The following is an 18,137-nucleotide window of genomic DNA, read 5'->3' on the forward strand; positions in this document are numbered from 1 at the left end:
CGTTAAGTTGATGAACCAATGATATGATGCCATGTGTATTAAAGAAGTTATGGTTACGTACACACATCCAGGTCAGCAATGCATGGAACAATGTTAATTTTAGTGTCACTCCAGTATTTTCCAATCAAAACTCCTAACAACTTAGAAATTCTCGTCGACAACCAATCACACTTGTTTTTTCAATACCCATAGCATCATACTAAATAGAATCATGATAATTTGACTATCTCACATGATACACTCAATCGACTCTCCTAATGTAGCAAGTTTAAGAATTGTATATCTGTACGTCTCAAGATACAAACTTACATTCTCCATAAAAATGTATATCTCCAAATGCACAAATCTACAGTTCCCAAATTTGTCACATTAGAAGAGTTGATTAAATATGCCACGTGGGGTAGTCAGATTATCAAGCCCTACCAAATATTCATCAGCTTACACACAAAACTTTCTCAACAGCAAATTCGTAATCTTAAAAAGAGGTCGAAGATAATTTGTCTAGAGAAAAACTCATCAAGTGATTTTTTTTGTTAGTAATTGAAAAGGGCATTTAGATCATTTACTTAATCTTGAATGTGAAGACCTAGGTCAAGGATGGGATGTCTCAAGGAGAAACGTTTTTCTCACAGATTTCACAGTTTCTCGTGCGTGACATGTGGAACCTAACGTGGGTAGTTTTGTAAATTGGAAATGCCTTCAATACACGCAAGGCTAATAATGTATTTGATCGATCCTAGTCTAGTCTAGATCTAGTGACTAAAAAGTCAATGAGTAAAAACTATTTTTGTTGACCATATCGCGGAGAGGAATTAAAGTCAACATCAACCGACTTTACCGACTTCATAAGGTTATACCTCAAAGGATAAAAGAAACGCATAAACCACACATTGGAGGATTAATAGACATTATAATCGAAACAAGCTAAAGAGGTTAGGGAGACCTACCACCCTTCACTCTCATTGGCAAAAGTAAAGTTCAAAAAAGATATGTAGATTAGAGTATTGAGAACAAATGGGGACCGGATCCTCTATAATACTTTTCCCTTGTAGTTATCTGTAGTGGATTTTGACATTTGAAGAAACGTCATATCAAATAGGCACAATGATTTCGTCGTTAAAATTTCAAAGTTCAGGGACCATCCATCTTCAAAGTCTTGAACATGTTTTAAAAAAAAATTCAACTTTTTTATTTATTTTAAATCTGATCTCCTCCATGATCTTAACATGATAAAAGTTTTAAGTTTCCTTCCAACAAATTCTTATATATGAGTTAAAATCTAAGGTAGGAAATTACAGGATATTCATACTATAGATAGTATGTGAAAACGGAAAAACTTGACAAGCAAATTTGATGGGTTAAAAGCCCATAAATTTTAGAAATCAAAGTTGGATGGTTCATGATTATTGAAATTTTTTATGTACCCAATTTGATTACTTAGAGCCATCAAATTTCTCTCATCCTCCATTAATTTGATGGTTTTGGTCTATAAAAAAAAAAATTTGACATCTTGACCCATTGAATTTTATGAAATTTGATGGTCTTAGACTGTAAAATATAAGTTTTTTTCACGTTGTAAGAAGATTTGCTCCTGAACAAATGTAGAGACGTTTGTTTTAATAAAAAGTGTGCCTTTAGAAAGAATTGAATGAAAGATTAAAATTCATTCATCCTTCCTATATAAAATTAAATGAAGAGTTCGTTTTTTTCAAGATTAAGTATTTCTAATTTGGGTAATCATCATTGATAAGAATTAGCTAGCATAGTCTTCTTCGTTAAGCAAATATCTTTCACACATTAAGTTGGGAACAAAAGGAACCACCCTAACACAAAAAACACACACACACACACTCTCTCTCTCTCTCTCTCTCTCTCTCTCTCTCTCTCTCATACACATCTAATGTGAACTTAAATTTTAGCTATAGCATGATTGCATACTTGGTTTGATATAGTTACTATACAGATCCTTTATATCAATCAAACATAATCAATTTCACCATCAAGCACTTATCATATGAAACTAACCCAAGTTTTCCTTGGCTTGGAAAGCGAACAATTGGCAAAACATAGAAGGACAACTAAAGGTAAGTTGAAGGATTGGTTTTTTTATGTTACCTTTAACAAAAGGTAAGTTAAAGGATAATTTCTAATCCCATTAAAAGTGATTTATAAAAAGTGGACGGTTCAGAATTCTTTAACTTGTAAAAATAGGGTTAGAAGTTTAAGAATATGCTGATTTTTGGCAAGGATGATCTCCCCACCATAGAGATCATCCTCACAAAAAATCAACCCATTCTGAACCTTTTTGCCCATATAAGTCAAAATGCATTGTAATTTTATTTGTCTAAGGATCTTGATACTATATATATAAATATGTGGATATTTTAGAAACATCTCGATAAAATTAACGATGTTAGGTTTACCCCCTTGGAAAATGCCAGATTAAACTTATCCTTTGACCATAAGTCAAGGATTTTTGACAATTTAACATTGAAATTTTGACTATTTTTCTTTTCAAAACTTCACTTTGAATCGTCATGGAAAAAAAAAATGTTGACTTACTGTCAAGGGGTAAACATAATCTTGCATTTGCATATCACCAATTTTATAGGGGAGTGTTTCTAAAATACATTAAATATTTCCTTCTCCTATTGGTAGACTCTAAAATTAAAATTAGGGGATGCACCATGTTCTCTCTATTAGCTGTAGATAGAGATGGGATGATTTGGTTGGTTCTCAAGGACCTTGCATTGTGAATTGGCCGTGCGGATTGAATTCAAAAATCTGATTATAGATGTCGCCTCACTCGAACAGATAGTAATAGCTATGAAGAAGGCAAACAGATGGTACAGATTCAGAAGGAAGAGAAGCTATTTAGTGAAAAAAAAGAAGCTAATGTAATTGGGAATTTTTTAGGCACACGTTGAAGTGCAATAAATACACTTTAGAAATTGGAATCTTTTGTATTTCGGTCAAATGTAAAATTTTAAGGGTACTTTTGGTACAATATTTAATTTCAAAAGTGTATTTATTACACTTAAACGTGTGACTTAAGGCACACGTTAACAAGACCTATCAATATAACATGAGTGTTGATATTCTAATTAGAAAGACCTCACTCAATCAATGCTCGGCTGATAGGTTAGTGACACGGATCATAGAACTGTTTCCTCAAGATACATCGATGCAAATCCCCATAAAAGATGTGCATTTGTGTATCCTAAAGAAGCAAGTGTATGGTTCCAAGTCCGTAATACGTCAATCAAGTATAGAGCGATTGAAGACTTTCTAGTTAGAAAATCATTATTCATATAATATGTTCAAGTGTGTTGATTTTCTGATGCCCTCCTCTAACATACACTCCCATCGTCAAAGAATCATAGAGTATTTGCTTCAGGATACATAGAATCATAAATCGATTTCATGTTAGGGGAGGGGTCATATCATCACGACTTTATGTTCAAAGTTATTATATCTGTTGAGTATAGTCCCACATCAAACATAAATTGCCTTGACTCTCTCCTCACAAGATCCTGGGCCTTTTCACTTATGGCCTATTTTTGAGTTGGACCCCAAATTTATCAATATCCATCTTCTTTTCTCTTTCAAAGAAAAATAGAAAGCTAGGGTTTCTTTTCTCCTTCTTTGTTGGCTCAGTTTCATTCTCTTCTCCATACCCATCAGTTGAACCACGTCCTCCAACACATCACTTCATCACGTTTGTTACTGGGCAAACCCGGAATGGGGATCCGCATCATAAAATTCATAACCACGCCAACTTCTCTCATATAAAATTCATAACCGCGTCAACTTCTCTCATATAAAAAAAAAAAAAAAAAACATGATGTGATGCCACAAGTTTATAAATGAAACAAATTCTAAGAAGTTTGAAAAAACTACTTTGAAAAAAAAAAAAATTATTTACCCTTGAATTTTAAATTTGAGAGTATAGTAGTCATTCATTTCCAACATCTTTGATCAAGCTCAAAAATGATTTTTTTTTTTTTTAATTAATTTTTTTCCTTTTGAATCTAAGTTTTTCCATGAAATCTACAATGTGAAAACTGAATTTTTGACAAGAAAATTCGACGGGCCAAAGCCCACAAATTTTAGAAAATGAATTTTGACAGTTTGTGAGTGTTGAAATTTTTTATGATCCTCAATTTGACAGCTTAGAGTAATCAAATGTCTCCCATCCTCCATTAATTTAATGGTTTTGGTTTGTCAAAAAAAAAAATTTGACAATGAAAAATTTGACGCTTTGGTCTATCAAATTTTATGAAATTCTATGGCCTTGGGGCTGTCAAATATAAGTTTTTTTTCACATTATGCCAGAAAGTTGTAGTGTTGGATTGCCAATTTGATAATCCATATGGATCAATGACCCTTAGTAACATTTCTTAGTAAGATTTCAACTTTTACTAAGTTAGTCATGCTAATTTGATTTGTAAAATAAGGTTTGCTCAAGTAACAAATTTGATGAAGTACGGGCGTTTTTGTAGTAAAATTATAACATACAGGTCTGCCAGATAAATCTCTCTAGTAAAGTGCACGTGGCTTGCATGTGGACTAACATATAATTATTATATTATATAAATTTTAAATTATAATAATTTAAAAAAATATTTCACAAAAGTAAAGAAAAAAAGATTAATCTGTAAATATCGATCACCATCTTAGCACTTGACGATGGAAATAAACAACTTCCATAGAACATGCATTTAAAAAGTTTCTTCGACTCAAGCTTTAAAATAAAAGAAATAAGTGATCCATGTTAGTTGGCAACAATCATGAATTTTTCCGAGGGAGATCATTTATTTTTTGAAGTAAATTTTTTACTCAACAAAGCATAAAAACTACACAAACATCCTCAACAATCAACTCTAGGTCATTTCCATGCGGCACGTCTAGTGGTTTACTCCAATGTCGTAGGCATTTGGTTCGTTCATATTGTGTTTTGTGTGTGTGTCTGTGTGTGCGCACACACCGGGGGGGGGGGGGGGGGGGGGGTTCCATTTCGACCAAAACCCCACAATAACTATCATATGATTATTGGATGTTCAAAAGAGAGAATTTAAAGTGCTTTAAGGATTTGATGAAACAGAACATTCGCATACATATAATCAAGGCATTCCCAACAAATGTCTCGTAATCAGAAACACGATAAAAAAAATTCGTGAGTGTTGGAAAAAATTCAATAAGAAATCCCTGCAAAGTTGGTGACATTGCTACTGATTTTGGTCTTTTAATGAAAGTGCAGAAGGCCCCAATCATTTTCCCATATCAAACATTAATCAATTTATTTTAATAGAATCTCTTTTAATAAACAAGAAAGATCTATAGTGATACCACAACTTGAATGTTTTCATATACATGGGTTCCCATGTATATGTTATGTGGATTGTCATCAAATCCAATTGATTTTTTCCCATAAATACCAGCAATCCTTCTTTACATTACAAGTGAAAAATTGTACTTGGCTCAACGATTATTGAGGCATTTTCTTTAATATACAAGATGCATTGCAGAAAGTTTAGAAAATAAAAAAAAAATGAGCACAAATTTAAAAAAAAATGTATGAACTATATGTAATTACTTGTTGGTTAGTGTATTGGGATGTTCTCACGGGACCAGGGGTGGAGCCACGATTTTCTTTTAGTGGGGGCAAACTTATAATTAATTGGAGGGAGAGGAGGCAAAAATTGGAGGAAGATGAAGGAGTGGGGACAACAGGGTCAAACGGGGCATGTCAATAGTTTAAAATGTAGGGGTATCTCAAATTTAAACATAAATTCAAGGGTATCTAAAATGCCCAAAAAAGTTTAATGAGGACATTACTCGATTTTCTTCTTATTAGATTACTCCTTATAAGAAAAAGATTTAGAATTATATTATATTATTATACTAACTAATTCAAAATGCAATAAAGGTATTGGTGATGAGGAGGAAGTAAATAACCAATCAAATTGATGATATGGCCCTCTCTTGACGATGGTCTTGTTTGTATGACTTTCATACAATGACCTCATCTTCTACTTTTAGTCAAAAACCGTCAAAAACTTCTTCTAAAAATCAATCATCTTTAAGCTCTTCAATCTCTTAGATGAATTCTTATAAAAAAAGGTAATTGGATTTTTCTTAGCTTAATTTCAGAAAAATAAGTACTTTAATTTAAAAAATAAATAAATAAAATTACCATTTTTTTAAGAAGCCTGCAAGTTCTTGTTGTATTCAGCTTTTCTTTTCTCAACCTTTGCCAAATAAGGAGGTTTCTCCTGATTTTTTTTTTTTTTTTTTTTTGCAAAAAATATAGAAAATGAATCGTTATTATTTGTACAAATTAAAAAACAAAAACAGATTAATAGGAAATGATGCTTAAAACTACTTCATCTACTTTTCTAATAATTATTTACTTAACAGCTTTTGACATCGATTTCCACTTATCTCCTCTCCTCCTGCATTTCCAACCTAAACTCAAGGAAAATAAAAATATATAAAATAAAATATAAGTATAAAAAATGAAAAATAAAATTATTTGGTAGATCTATTAATTAAGAAGATGGAAGACTTAAACGTAGCTAGATCTGTTAGTAGGATTTATTTTAATATTTTTATAAAGAATAAGCAGAAATCAAATATAAAAAACCCAGATCAAAACTGATCTTCCCAACTAACCCAAAAACAAAATATACAAGAAAAGATAACGATCGACAATGACTGGTGCAGTTTCGGAGGCGCTTCGTAACGTACTAGTCTGGATATAAAAGGAACTGATGACACATCAATGCGCATTGAAGATAAATATTAGATAATATAATTTTTAATGAGTTCCAGAAGAAAAGGTGCAGAGTTAAAGAACACGATGAGGTTTTTAATAGGATATAAAAGAAATTTGTTTCTAATGAAGGGTATTTTAATTAAGAGAAAAAGTTGTGCCAAACAATTCTCTTTTTATATAGGTAATAAATAATCCATAAATTAATTATCTTTCTCATCATTATCATAGACAATTACCCATTACAGTTAACAGATTCGGTATCACATTAATCCAAATCAATCAATTTCCAGCCCTATCATCGAGAGTCACGTTTACTATTCCAAATCACTAGTTCACCAAATTATTTTATTGAGTGGGATATGTACCAAACCAATACATTGCCACTATTTTTACCAAATTATTTTTACTAAGATGAGATTGGTCGATGAAGTATTACCATTATAATTGTAATTCTTCGGCCGGTTATCATAGACAATTGCTACAGCCTTTACAACATTCTACTATTTGTCCTATTTCTTTTGTCTTACATGGGTTAGAAGTTTTGGAATGAGTTTATATTTGGTGAGAATGATCTTTATGATGAGAAGATCATCTTCATCAAAAATCAATCCACATAAAGATCATTCTCACCAAAAATCAACGCATTCTGAAATTTTTAATCCTATATTTAAAAATTAAAGAATCGTGAATTGTCCTTTATTTTATAAACTATTTTTGATGAGGTTAAAAGTTTCAGAATGAACTAATTTTTTAGTGAAAATGATCTCTTTATCATAGACATCATCCTCACCAAATCAGCCCGTTCCAAAACTTTTTACCCATATAGGACAAATAGTGGGTGCTGAACATTTCCCTAACTACGATATCCCTACGGTAACTGTTTGATAAAACCAATCCATTGTGTTGTCCATCCCTATTATCTACGGTAACGTTAACTATTCCAAATCACTATTTTCACCCAATTATTTTATTGAGTTGAGACTGGTTGATGAAGTATCACCAATATAATCGTAATTCTTCTACTTCATCTCTGTCCACTATCATAGACAACTGCTGCACAACCCTTACAGTTTCTTGGCATATTAACTCTTTCCAGCAACTACAATCCTATCAACTCTTCGGGTTACATAAAGTTTCATGGCATCTCAACTCAACTCTTTCTGATTGGATGATTAAGTAGAGGATTTTGAAGATGCTGAAGAGTGTCGTAGTTTTAGATATGAGGGTTGGATTGCTGAAAATTATTTCCTAGTTTACTTCATGGACATGATGAACTAGTGGCAGCAGTGAGTCTGCAATGCTCACTGAGATTTGAATCACCCCCACAATCATCCTCACCTTCATGGAAAAAAGATCTTTTTTCCGCGAAAGCCTAGCCTATATAAGTTAGGGTTATCAAGAATTGAAAATTTCAAAAATATGGTGAAATATTATTTCCAAACAAAATTTATATTATTTAGATTTATTCAGAATTGATTAAAACTTCAACCCAATTCAACTCTATAAAAAAAAATGGTATAATTTGTTTTGGCAAATATTTGTACAGTGTGGGGATGATTAAACAATAAGAAGAATCACAACAAAATTATTTACCAAACCAAAACATGCACTCAGAATTGGGATAAGCCATGCATTATTGTTTATGGTGAAATAAAAAATATATAAAAAATAAAAATAAAAACCCTAAGATTAATGGAAAGCAAGAGAATTCACCACTCAATTTTTTACCAATTAACGCCAACTCACTATGGCAAACATGGCGGTTTGGGGGTAGGATCATCATCTTGTAGCTTTGGTATCTTACCAATATCCCAAAATTTATCATCAAGGTCTTCTAAGCCAAAAGAATGGATGTTCATGAGGTCATCCATTGATGGACAATAATCTCCAAGAATATTATTATCAAACCCATCCAACGAGAGTGGATAATAATTGGCATCATCGGTAGCAAATTCATTAAGACCAACATCATTGTTCACCATCACCCCCATTGAATCACAATTAGTATTCTGATGTGTCATAGATTTCATCTCACAAGTTGAAGGAGCATATTGATTAACAGCAACGAGATTCTGTGTTGTCAAGGCGGCAGCATTGTGATGATCATAGTCAATCTCAGAAGCAGTGGGAGCAGATTTATTAACAGCAACTGGATTCACTGAATCACCGGTGGCATTGTGATGATCATGGTGAAACTCAAAAGCAGCGGATTCATCATAAACAACAATGGCATTGTTGGCCTCCTCAATCTCAGAACTAGCAAGATAGTTATCAATTGCGTAAGTATCATGGGGTTCCTCCACTGCTAACTCTAGTTGTGGGTACAATTCTTCATTTTTCTCATCTTTTTTTGAAATTTTCTTATATATTTTACATAAGACCCAATCATCCAACTGTAACAATCAAAGAAAAAAAAAAAATTAAATCAAACTTTAGCAATTTAGTTAAAAATTTATTACAAGAAAATAAAAAAAAAGAGGGGGGGGATTGTCGACATTACCTGGTAGTTGTGTTAACATTAGCAAAATTTTGGAAATACCGAAAACTTTTTGTAATTATTAGGGAATTAACCCAACAAAAAAAATAAGAAGAAGAAGAAGACACCTTCATATCATCGAGCGAAGTCCTATGAGTGGGAGGCGGATTATGTATTCTGTACTCCTGCATGATCCAATTAGTCTTTTCGCCTTTGGGGGATTTTCCATTATAGAACACCAATGTTTTTCTGTATCCAACAATACATCCCTTTTTTTTACTATGAATTATTTTATCTGCTCCAGTAGCCTTCCAAAATCCGGTTCCCGCGGCACGATTCGGACGTTTTCCATTCTTATATTTTCGATCTCTTGGAGTGAAGAAATACCAATCTTTCTCTCCATATTCCTTAAATATTACTGTCAATCGATAAATATATAAACATGAAAAGCTTAAGAAAATAATAACAAAAACAGATCTTTAAAAGATTTTTTATTTTTTTATTTTAACAGACATATCTTGTTAAATACAAGAAGGAACTAAGAGAAAAGCTGATAATAACAAGAACCCATCGTACAACAATAGTGAATTCTTGATAGTGTACTTGAGTTTGCAGAAAACCATGTACGCTTGCTTTTTTGTTTTTTTTATTTATTTATTTATGATTCTCTGCAAACTTAGTACTACTTCGAATGTTCGAGTCACTGTAGCAAAGCTCAAGATATATATTTTTATACAAGAACCCACAGAATCAATATAATTTTATTGAAAAGCTTAAGCAAATAATAACAAAAACAGATCTTTAAAAGATTTTTTTTTTTTTTTAACAGACATATCTTGTTTAATACAAGAAGGAACTAAGAGAAAAGCTGATAATAACAAGAACCCATCATACAACAATAGTGACTTGATAGTGTACTTGAGTTTGCAGAAAACCATGTACGCTTGCTTTTTTTTGATGATTCTCTGCAAACTTAGTCCTACTTCGAATGTTCGAGTCACTGTAGCAAAGCTCAAGATATATATTTTTATACAAAAACCCACAGAATCAGAACCCATCATAATCATAAAGAAAATTACTATTGCCACACCAATTCTTTTGATGATTTATATAAGAATTGGCATGGCAACAGTAACTCTCAATCATAAAAACATGAAAACTCAAATAACAGGAAAGAACCCAAAATAACAAGAAAGAACCCAAAAAAAAAAAAAATTGTAGAGACCTGCAAGATCATCAGGATTATACTTGTACAAATTGACTTCTTGGATTTTATTGAGAGGTAACGTTTCTTTCATGACTTTCTTGAAGAGATAGGAATCGATAAGCTCCTCGTCTTGAGGAGCAAACCTGTAACCAGGAGGAAACTTTAATCGTTCTTCCTCCCTCGTTAATGAGGAAGTGGCAGCCATGATTGGTGGTTGATTGATTATTTTTAAACTTTAAAAAAAAAAAATACTTGAAGGAATTGGAACTTTATCGAACGTCGAGTGGGATGAGAGAGATGAGAAGAACGTCTGGAGTTAGAGGGAAGAGAAGAATACTATTAGAGGGGTTTAGAAATTTAACTATAAATAAAAAATATATCTTTTATAAGTTCGACTTAGAGGGTAATTCCGATTATCTAAGATAAGAGAATAATTCGGAACTTTTACTGCAAAAGCAAGCCACGTGGCAGTTCCCTCCCGCTTTTTACTCATACGAAGTTAATTTGGAATAAACTACTACTACTCTAAATCCTATTTCGATTTGATAAGGATATTTATAACGAAATTAATCAAATTATCACCAATGAGTCCGAATAATTCTGTCTATTTGGCTTATCCTTAAGTGGACCCCACACTAATTAATGCATTAAAATCGTAGTGACGTGTCAGATTTTACAACGGAAAATATCTAAAGAGTTACTGGGAGCGTATTGCCCTTCACACTGTACTGACGAGAAAGATTATACAAAATAGCCACTGGTATCTCGAGGAAATATTTATATGTTTTATACACAACTCCACATCAGCAATGTGGAAAGCCCTAGAAGTAGAAGAATTCGAACATTACGAATGATTAATTCGAGCATGATTCAGAATATACATTCAAATTTTATTTCGATAGGAATAATAAAAATAAATAAACATAAATTTGACAACAAATATGAAATATTTGATGTTTTTGTTTATTCATTATTCTTCACAAATTTGAGTTGTTTTAGTTTATTCAAACATTTTCCATTTTTCTCTTATAAATTTGAGATGTTTTATTTTATTACGATATTTTCTATTATTTTTCAAAACATATGATATGTTTTATCTCTAGTCAAAAAACTAGTGATCTTCAACTTCTTTAGATGAAAAAATTTAACTCTCGTCATCTATCTTAAAATCATATTTACTTCAAATCTTCAACATTCAAGTATAGAAGTAAGATACAATTTTTCAATAAGTATAAAATAATGAAATTTTAGATAGAAAAATTTATGATATTTTACAAAAAAAGGTAAAATAGAACATGACGGATGAAAATAAGGTTGAATAGATTAAAATTATCTTGGAGGTTGAAGAGCTTGAAAATAATTGATTTTGAAGAAGAAAAATCTGGATTTTTGACAAGAGATTAAAAATGAGGTCATTTGAATCTTTTTTTCTTTAGTCTATTTAAAAGACTGAGGTCAAGAGATGCATGTCATCATTTTCAAAACATAGGGAGGTATGTCTAAATCACCCTAATTTTTATTCGGCCATAAAATAAAGTAGAATCTTTGACCTAAATATGAACATTATTTATCATATAAAATGTGATGTAAATCGATTACAATGAGAATCTCGTAAAAAAAATTATGCTAAATATAATGGTCATAAATTTAATATATATGGATACATCCTGGTTTTTATGCTTGAATTGGAGATAAATATTTATAACTATTTTAAATTATGTTTTTCTAAAGTAATTGTTCTTTTAAAAAATTAATTATTAAAATTTTAAACTTAATTTCAAATGTTTTAAATTCAGTCGGTTCTACAATCTGAATCAAGATTTTAAAAGCTGCCACTCAACTCACTCAACTCATTTAATTTCAATTTGATTGTTAATTTAAAGCAACTTCTTGAATCAGAGAAGACAGTGGGAGGATTTGGTGCATATGGGATGAAGAAGTGGTTAAAGTCAGGGTCATCCAGATCACTTCCCAGCTAATGCATGTTTTTGTGGATCCAAAAAATGAGAGATCATTTTTCTTTTCTGTGGTATATGCTAAGAATAATCCAACTGAGAGAAGAATCCTTTGGGACGACCTGCGGCAGATATCTATGCAAATGACAGCCCCTTGGCTAGTCTGTGGGGATTTCAATGTTATCCTCTCTAACAAAGAAAAGATTGGAGGACTTAGAACAGCCAAGAGAGCGATTGAGGACTTCCAAAACTGTGTGTTTGATGCTTGCTTGCTTGAATGACCTGAAAGCAATTGGCAACAAATACACCTGGAACAACAAGCAGATTGAAGGCAGAATAGTATCCAAACTTGATAGAGCTATGGGGAATGCTGAGTGGATTAACGAATTCAATGATATTGAAGTTGCCTTTCGTGCTCCTGGGATTTCTGACCACTGTCCGATAGTGGTGTCTCTAAAAGATCCTCTCATCCCCAAAGGTAAAACCTTTAAATTCTTCAATTTTTGGGCTGATGATCCTAGTTTTTTTGGTGTGGTGCAGCAAGCATGGAATGTAAAAACCTATGGTACTCCAATGTTTAGACTTACCCAAAAGCTCAAAGAGGTCAAAGGTAGACTCAAGACTTGGAGTAGGCTTAAGTTTGGGAATTTATCTACGGATACATCCAGGCTGAAAAAGACTCTTGAAGAAACTCAGATTGCACTACAAGAAGCTCCCCTTTGCAAACACCTAGCTGAGAAGGAGAGAATGGTTGCTGGAGAATATTCCAACCTGATTAGATGTGAAGAGGCAATTCTAAGACAAAAATCTAGAATCAATTGGCTTCAACTAGGGGACTCAAATACTGCCTTCTTTCACCAGTCAGTTAAGAGCAGAAGGGCTAGGAACCGTATTCAATGCCTTCAACTTGACTGTGGTAGAATTGTTACAGATGAAGAGGACATTGAGAAATCAGCAATAGACTTCTTCAAAAATCTTCTTGGGAATGCTTATGAAACTGAAAGAGACTTCTCCCATATTGATCTTTCTGAGGTTAAGAACAGGCTGAACTATGAAGATGTGCTAATGTTAGGCATTGATATTTCTGAGGAGGAAATAAAACATGCTATCTTCCAAATGGATGAGAACAAAGCCCCTGGACCTGACGGATTCACAACGGGGTTCTTTAAAAAAACCTGGCATTTGGTGGGTCAAGACTTCACTAAGGCAATTAGTAGTTGTTTCAGAAGTAAGAAGCTGCTCAATGAAGTCAATGCAACAGCTATCACCTTAATTCCTAAAGTCGAAATGCCTATCAACCTCGACCAGTACAGGCCCATTTCTTGCTGCAATGTTACATACAAGTGTATTGCCAAAGTTTTTGCAAACAGAATTCAGAAAGTTGCCCATAAGATGATTAGCCCCTGCCAATCAGCCTTCATTCAGGGTAGGAGAATCGCTGACAATATCCTTCTAAGCCATGAAATCATCAGAAATTACCATAGAAATAAAGGGTGTCCCAGGTTTGCAATGAAAGTTGATTTAAGGAAAGCGTTTGATAGCTTAAACTGGAGAGCCTTGCAAGACTGTCTCTCTAAAATGGGGTTCCCTGAAACTTTTGTAGACTGGATTCTTATGTGCATTTCCACTCCTAAATTCTCTGTGAGTATTAATGGTGGCCTGAAAGGTTACTTTGAAGGGAAAAGAGGCTTGAGACAGGGAGACCCTTTATCCTCTTATCTATTTGTTCTCATGATGGAGGTGCTGTCTATCCTCCTAAAGAATCAGGCAAGGAACAAGAAGATTGATCTGCACCCCCTCTGTAATGAACCCACCATCACCCACCTTATGTTTGCCGATGACTTGATGATATTCGCCAAAGGTAATATGAAATCAGCAAAAGCTATCAGGGAAACCTTAGAGGAGTTTAATAATTACTCTGGGCTGCAGATGAATTCCACTAAGAGCACTCTCTTTTTCGCTGTTGTGCATGGGCAATTAAAAGCTTCTATCAAGGCTAACCTTCAATGTTCCGAAGGCAGCCTGCCTGTCAAGTACCTGGGGCTGCCCCTCATCTCTTCGAGACTTCGAAGCCAAGATTGTGAGCCTATACTGGATAAATTGGGTGCTAGAATCAAGTCTTGGAAAGGAAGATTCTTATCGTTTGCGGGGAGAGTGGAGTTGATCAGATCTGTGCTCAACAGCATCCATATCTACTGGTCCAGTACCTTCATCATCCCCACCAAGATAACTAAGAAAGTAAACTCGATGTGTGCTAAATTTCTTTGGGCTGGGACTAACAAGACTTCAGCAATGCACTGTGTTAGTTGGCAGAGAGTGTGTAAGCCCACAAAAGAAGGAGGGCTCGGGCTTAAAGACATGAAGCAATGGAACCAATCAACCATTTTAAGATTAGTTTGGATGATAGCAGCTAACAAGGATAACCTTTGGGTCAAGTGGATACAAAAATTCAAGGTGAGGACAAAGCACTTTTGGACCATGGAGTGTCCGAGGGAAGCATCTTGGGCATGGCGTAAGATTCTTAAAGCTCGATTCCTAGCCTCCTCCATTATTAAACACTCCATTGCTAATGGCAACGACACCTCCTTGTGGCATGAACCTTGGCACCACCAAGGTATTCTCTTCCAATGGTTCCCTCAAGAGCTAAGGTATGACTCAACTATGCACAGTGAAGCTATGGTTTCAGCTTTGATAGACAATGGGCAATGGCGTCAACACTACCAACGGTATCAGCAAACAAGACTAGCTACATCTTTGAGGGCTTTTAATTTACACGAACTGCAGCAAATAAGCTTAAGGAATGAAGGTTATGATTCAGTAGTGTGGACTGGCACTACCAATGGTACTTTCTCTATCAAGAGTGCCTTTGAATGCTGCTACGCTGATGACTATCAACCCGCATGGACCAGCCTGCTCATAGGTAGAATTGCTGCCCCAAGACACAAATTCTTTTTTGGCTAGCCCTTAACAATGCGTTGAAAACCAAAGATTGGCTGAGAAACAGAAACATAGTTGATTGTTCTACATGTATATTCTGCAATACTGACAGGGAAAACATCAACCATCTCTTCTTTGGCTGCCAATTAAGCAGAGACGTTTGGCACCTTGTCTTAGCCAAAGTTCTCATAGTGAAGCAAATTGGTTCTTGGGATGACGAAGTCCAATGGATGATGGACCACTGCCGAGGTAGCAACACTTCATCTCAAATCAAGAAAGCCTTATTTGCTGGTTTTGTCTACCACATATGGAAGGAGAGGTGTAGAAGAATTTTTAACAATACAAGTATGGATAGTAGAAGCTTAAGTAACATGATTCTCGAGGACACAAGGAGAAGAATAGATGGCCTAAACATAACCATGGGAGATAGCGACATCAACAGACATATTGTAGAGGGATGGGGCATCAATGTAAGACTTACCCTTCCAGCCTTCTCGACTTGCTACTGGAATCCACCTCCAATTGGAGTTCATAGGCTAAACACAGATGGATCTCTCCGAGGCAACATAGGAGGTTTTGGAGCTGTTCTTAGAGACCACACAGGGAGAGTAATCAGAGTCATGGTTGGAAGAGGGCAGGGGGTATCGGTTCTCCACCACGAGCTCCAAGCCATTAAAGAAGGGGTGCAAATGGCGATCAATTTGAACCTGCAGAGGCTCATCATTACTGCCGACTCTCTCATTGCCATAAATTGCTTATTAGGCAAGTGGGAGGTCCCTTGGAGGGTCAAAGACATAGTGCATACTATCAAAACCATAGCAATCAAGTTCCAATGGCATAATTACGAACACACCTACAGAGAGGCCAACCGAGCTGCTGATCACCTAGCTTCATTTATGTTGTCTTCTGATATAATTCAATGGTCCTCCCCTCTGTCTAGGGATTTGAGTAAAATTATTGAGAGGGATGCCTCTGGGCAACCTTTCTTGAGAATGTAATGTTCTTTATTATTTTAATTTAGCTGGTCGGGGTCTGCCTAACCCCCAGCTTATCTTCCAAAAAAAAACTTCTTGAATCAGCTAAGAAACTTGGCCGAGTCAATTTGAAGCTCATTGAATTGGATAAGAACTCGATCTAAGTTGTGTGATTATATTTAATTATTTAAAAAATAATAATTAAGATGACTTAAGGTATTATTTCATTTTAAAATTAATGCATGTTATATAAAATTCTTCAATTTTTTCATATAAACTATGGATATCAAAATTAAAATGAGTTATCTCTTCTAAAAATTTATTTCTTTTATAGAAAATAAGTTTTTATTTTTAATAAAAATCATTAACTTATATTTTTTTGTAGAACAAATTATAACTAAGTTAATATCATAAAAAATAAAAATAAGAAAGCTAACGAAGTTAATAATTTTATAAACAATATGTTAATTTGTTTGAAAAAAGTTTTTTTTTTTTTTATAATGATTTGAAATACTTTTTTTTTTTTTCATTCCATTCTTGAGAATTGGAATCAAGGGTTGCCCGGTTTTTAAGTGCTTCTACTAGTTCCATTTATTTTGATATCAGAATCGTCAAGAATCAAAAACCAAAAAAATATAATGGTTATGATTCTAAGTGTCTTAGGAAGTGACCCATTGACTCTCCTAAACCCCAATTACTCAATAAATAATTTATTAGATCCAAACCCAGTTCAACCTGATCAGTCACACCATTTTAAGCTAAGACACAATCCAATATGATATGTATTGTTTTGGATCCGATCCAAAAATCAATATTTTTGAATCAATTATTATCTCATCCAATTTGATTAAAATATGTATAATATACATGATAATCTGACTACCCCACGTGGCAAACTCAATTGACTACCCTGACGTGACAAGTTTAAGAATCGTAGATCTGCGCTCCTTGGGATACACAGCTGCACTTTCCCATAAAAAAGTGTATCCCGAGAAGCATATATCTACAATTCTCGAACTTGTCATGTCAGAGTAGTCAATTGAGTATGCCACGTGGGATAGTCAAATTATCACGATATATATATATATGGGTCCCGTTCAATGGCCAACAGTTTGGCAAACACTTTTTCAAAACATGGGTTAGAGGTCTTGGAATGGGCTGATTTTTGGTGAGGATGATCTCTACGGTGAGGAGATCATCCTCACCAAAAATCAGCTCATTCCAAAACTTCTAGCCCCAGTTTACAAGTTGAAAAATCGTGGACCGTCCATTTTTTGTAAACCATTTTTGATGGGGTTAGAAGTTTTGGAATGGGCTGATTTTTGGTGATGATGATCTCCTCACCAAAAATCAGCCCATTCCAAGACCTCTAACCCATGTTTTGAAAAATGTGTTTGCCAAACTGTTGGCCATTGAACGCTACTCTCTCTCTCTCTCTCTCTCTCTCTCTCTCTCTCTCTCTCTCTCTATATATATATATATATATATATATATATATATATATATATATATAAATGAAATATAAACGTACATCATTTAGGGTTAGGAGATGATTGATCAAAAACCAATTTTGTAAGTTTTGAAATGGAGTTCTCATCAAATTGGGCCTATCCTTGATCTGGAATTGTAACAATTGGATTTCACTGCATCAATTCCGAATCCATTGGCAACCCTAGATTACCTCATCTTCAAAATGAAAAACTATCTTCTAATTTCAACATTTTCCTAGTTGCAAAGCAATCAATCATCAGCAAATATTTTCTATAAATTTTTTAATTTAAGATGGAATTAATTTTGATGTAAAATAATG

At 33.9% G+C, this 18,137-nt stretch overlaps 1 protein-coding gene across 1 annotated transcript; it reads left to right on the forward strand.

Moving 5' to 3' along the window:
- The first annotated feature begins 12,593 nt into the window (after positions 1–12,593).
- LOC147385914 (uncharacterized) lies at positions 12,594–16,351 on the forward strand. Its single transcript, XM_086423201.1, has 2 exons — positions 12,594–15,258; positions 15,378–16,351. The coding sequence occupies exons 1-2, from the start codon at positions 12,594–12,596 to the stop codon at positions 16,349–16,351; spliced, it is 3,639 nt and encodes a 1,212-aa protein (XP_086279327.1).
- The last annotated feature ends 1,786 nt before the right edge of the window (positions 16,352–18,137 follow it).

The sequence above is a fragment of the Akebia trifoliata genome, chromosome 14 (assembly GCF_017979445.1).
Source record: "Akebia trifoliata isolate Shusen 1 chromosome 14, ASM1797944v1, whole genome shotgun sequence".
In the NCBI taxonomy this organism is placed as follows: Eukaryota; Viridiplantae; Streptophyta; class Magnoliopsida; order Ranunculales; family Lardizabalaceae; genus Akebia; species Akebia trifoliata.

Bases quoted from the DNA above. Each gene is read 5' to 3' on its own strand.
- LOC147385914 (XM_086423201.1), top strand. From the start codon at position 12,594: ATGTTATCCTCTCTAACAAAGAAAAGATTGGAGGACTTAGAACAGCCA. The intron at 15,259-15,377 runs GTACTTTCTCTA...TTTTTTGGCTAG, and splicing joins GTGGACTGGCACTACCAATG to CCCTTAACAATGCGTTGAAA.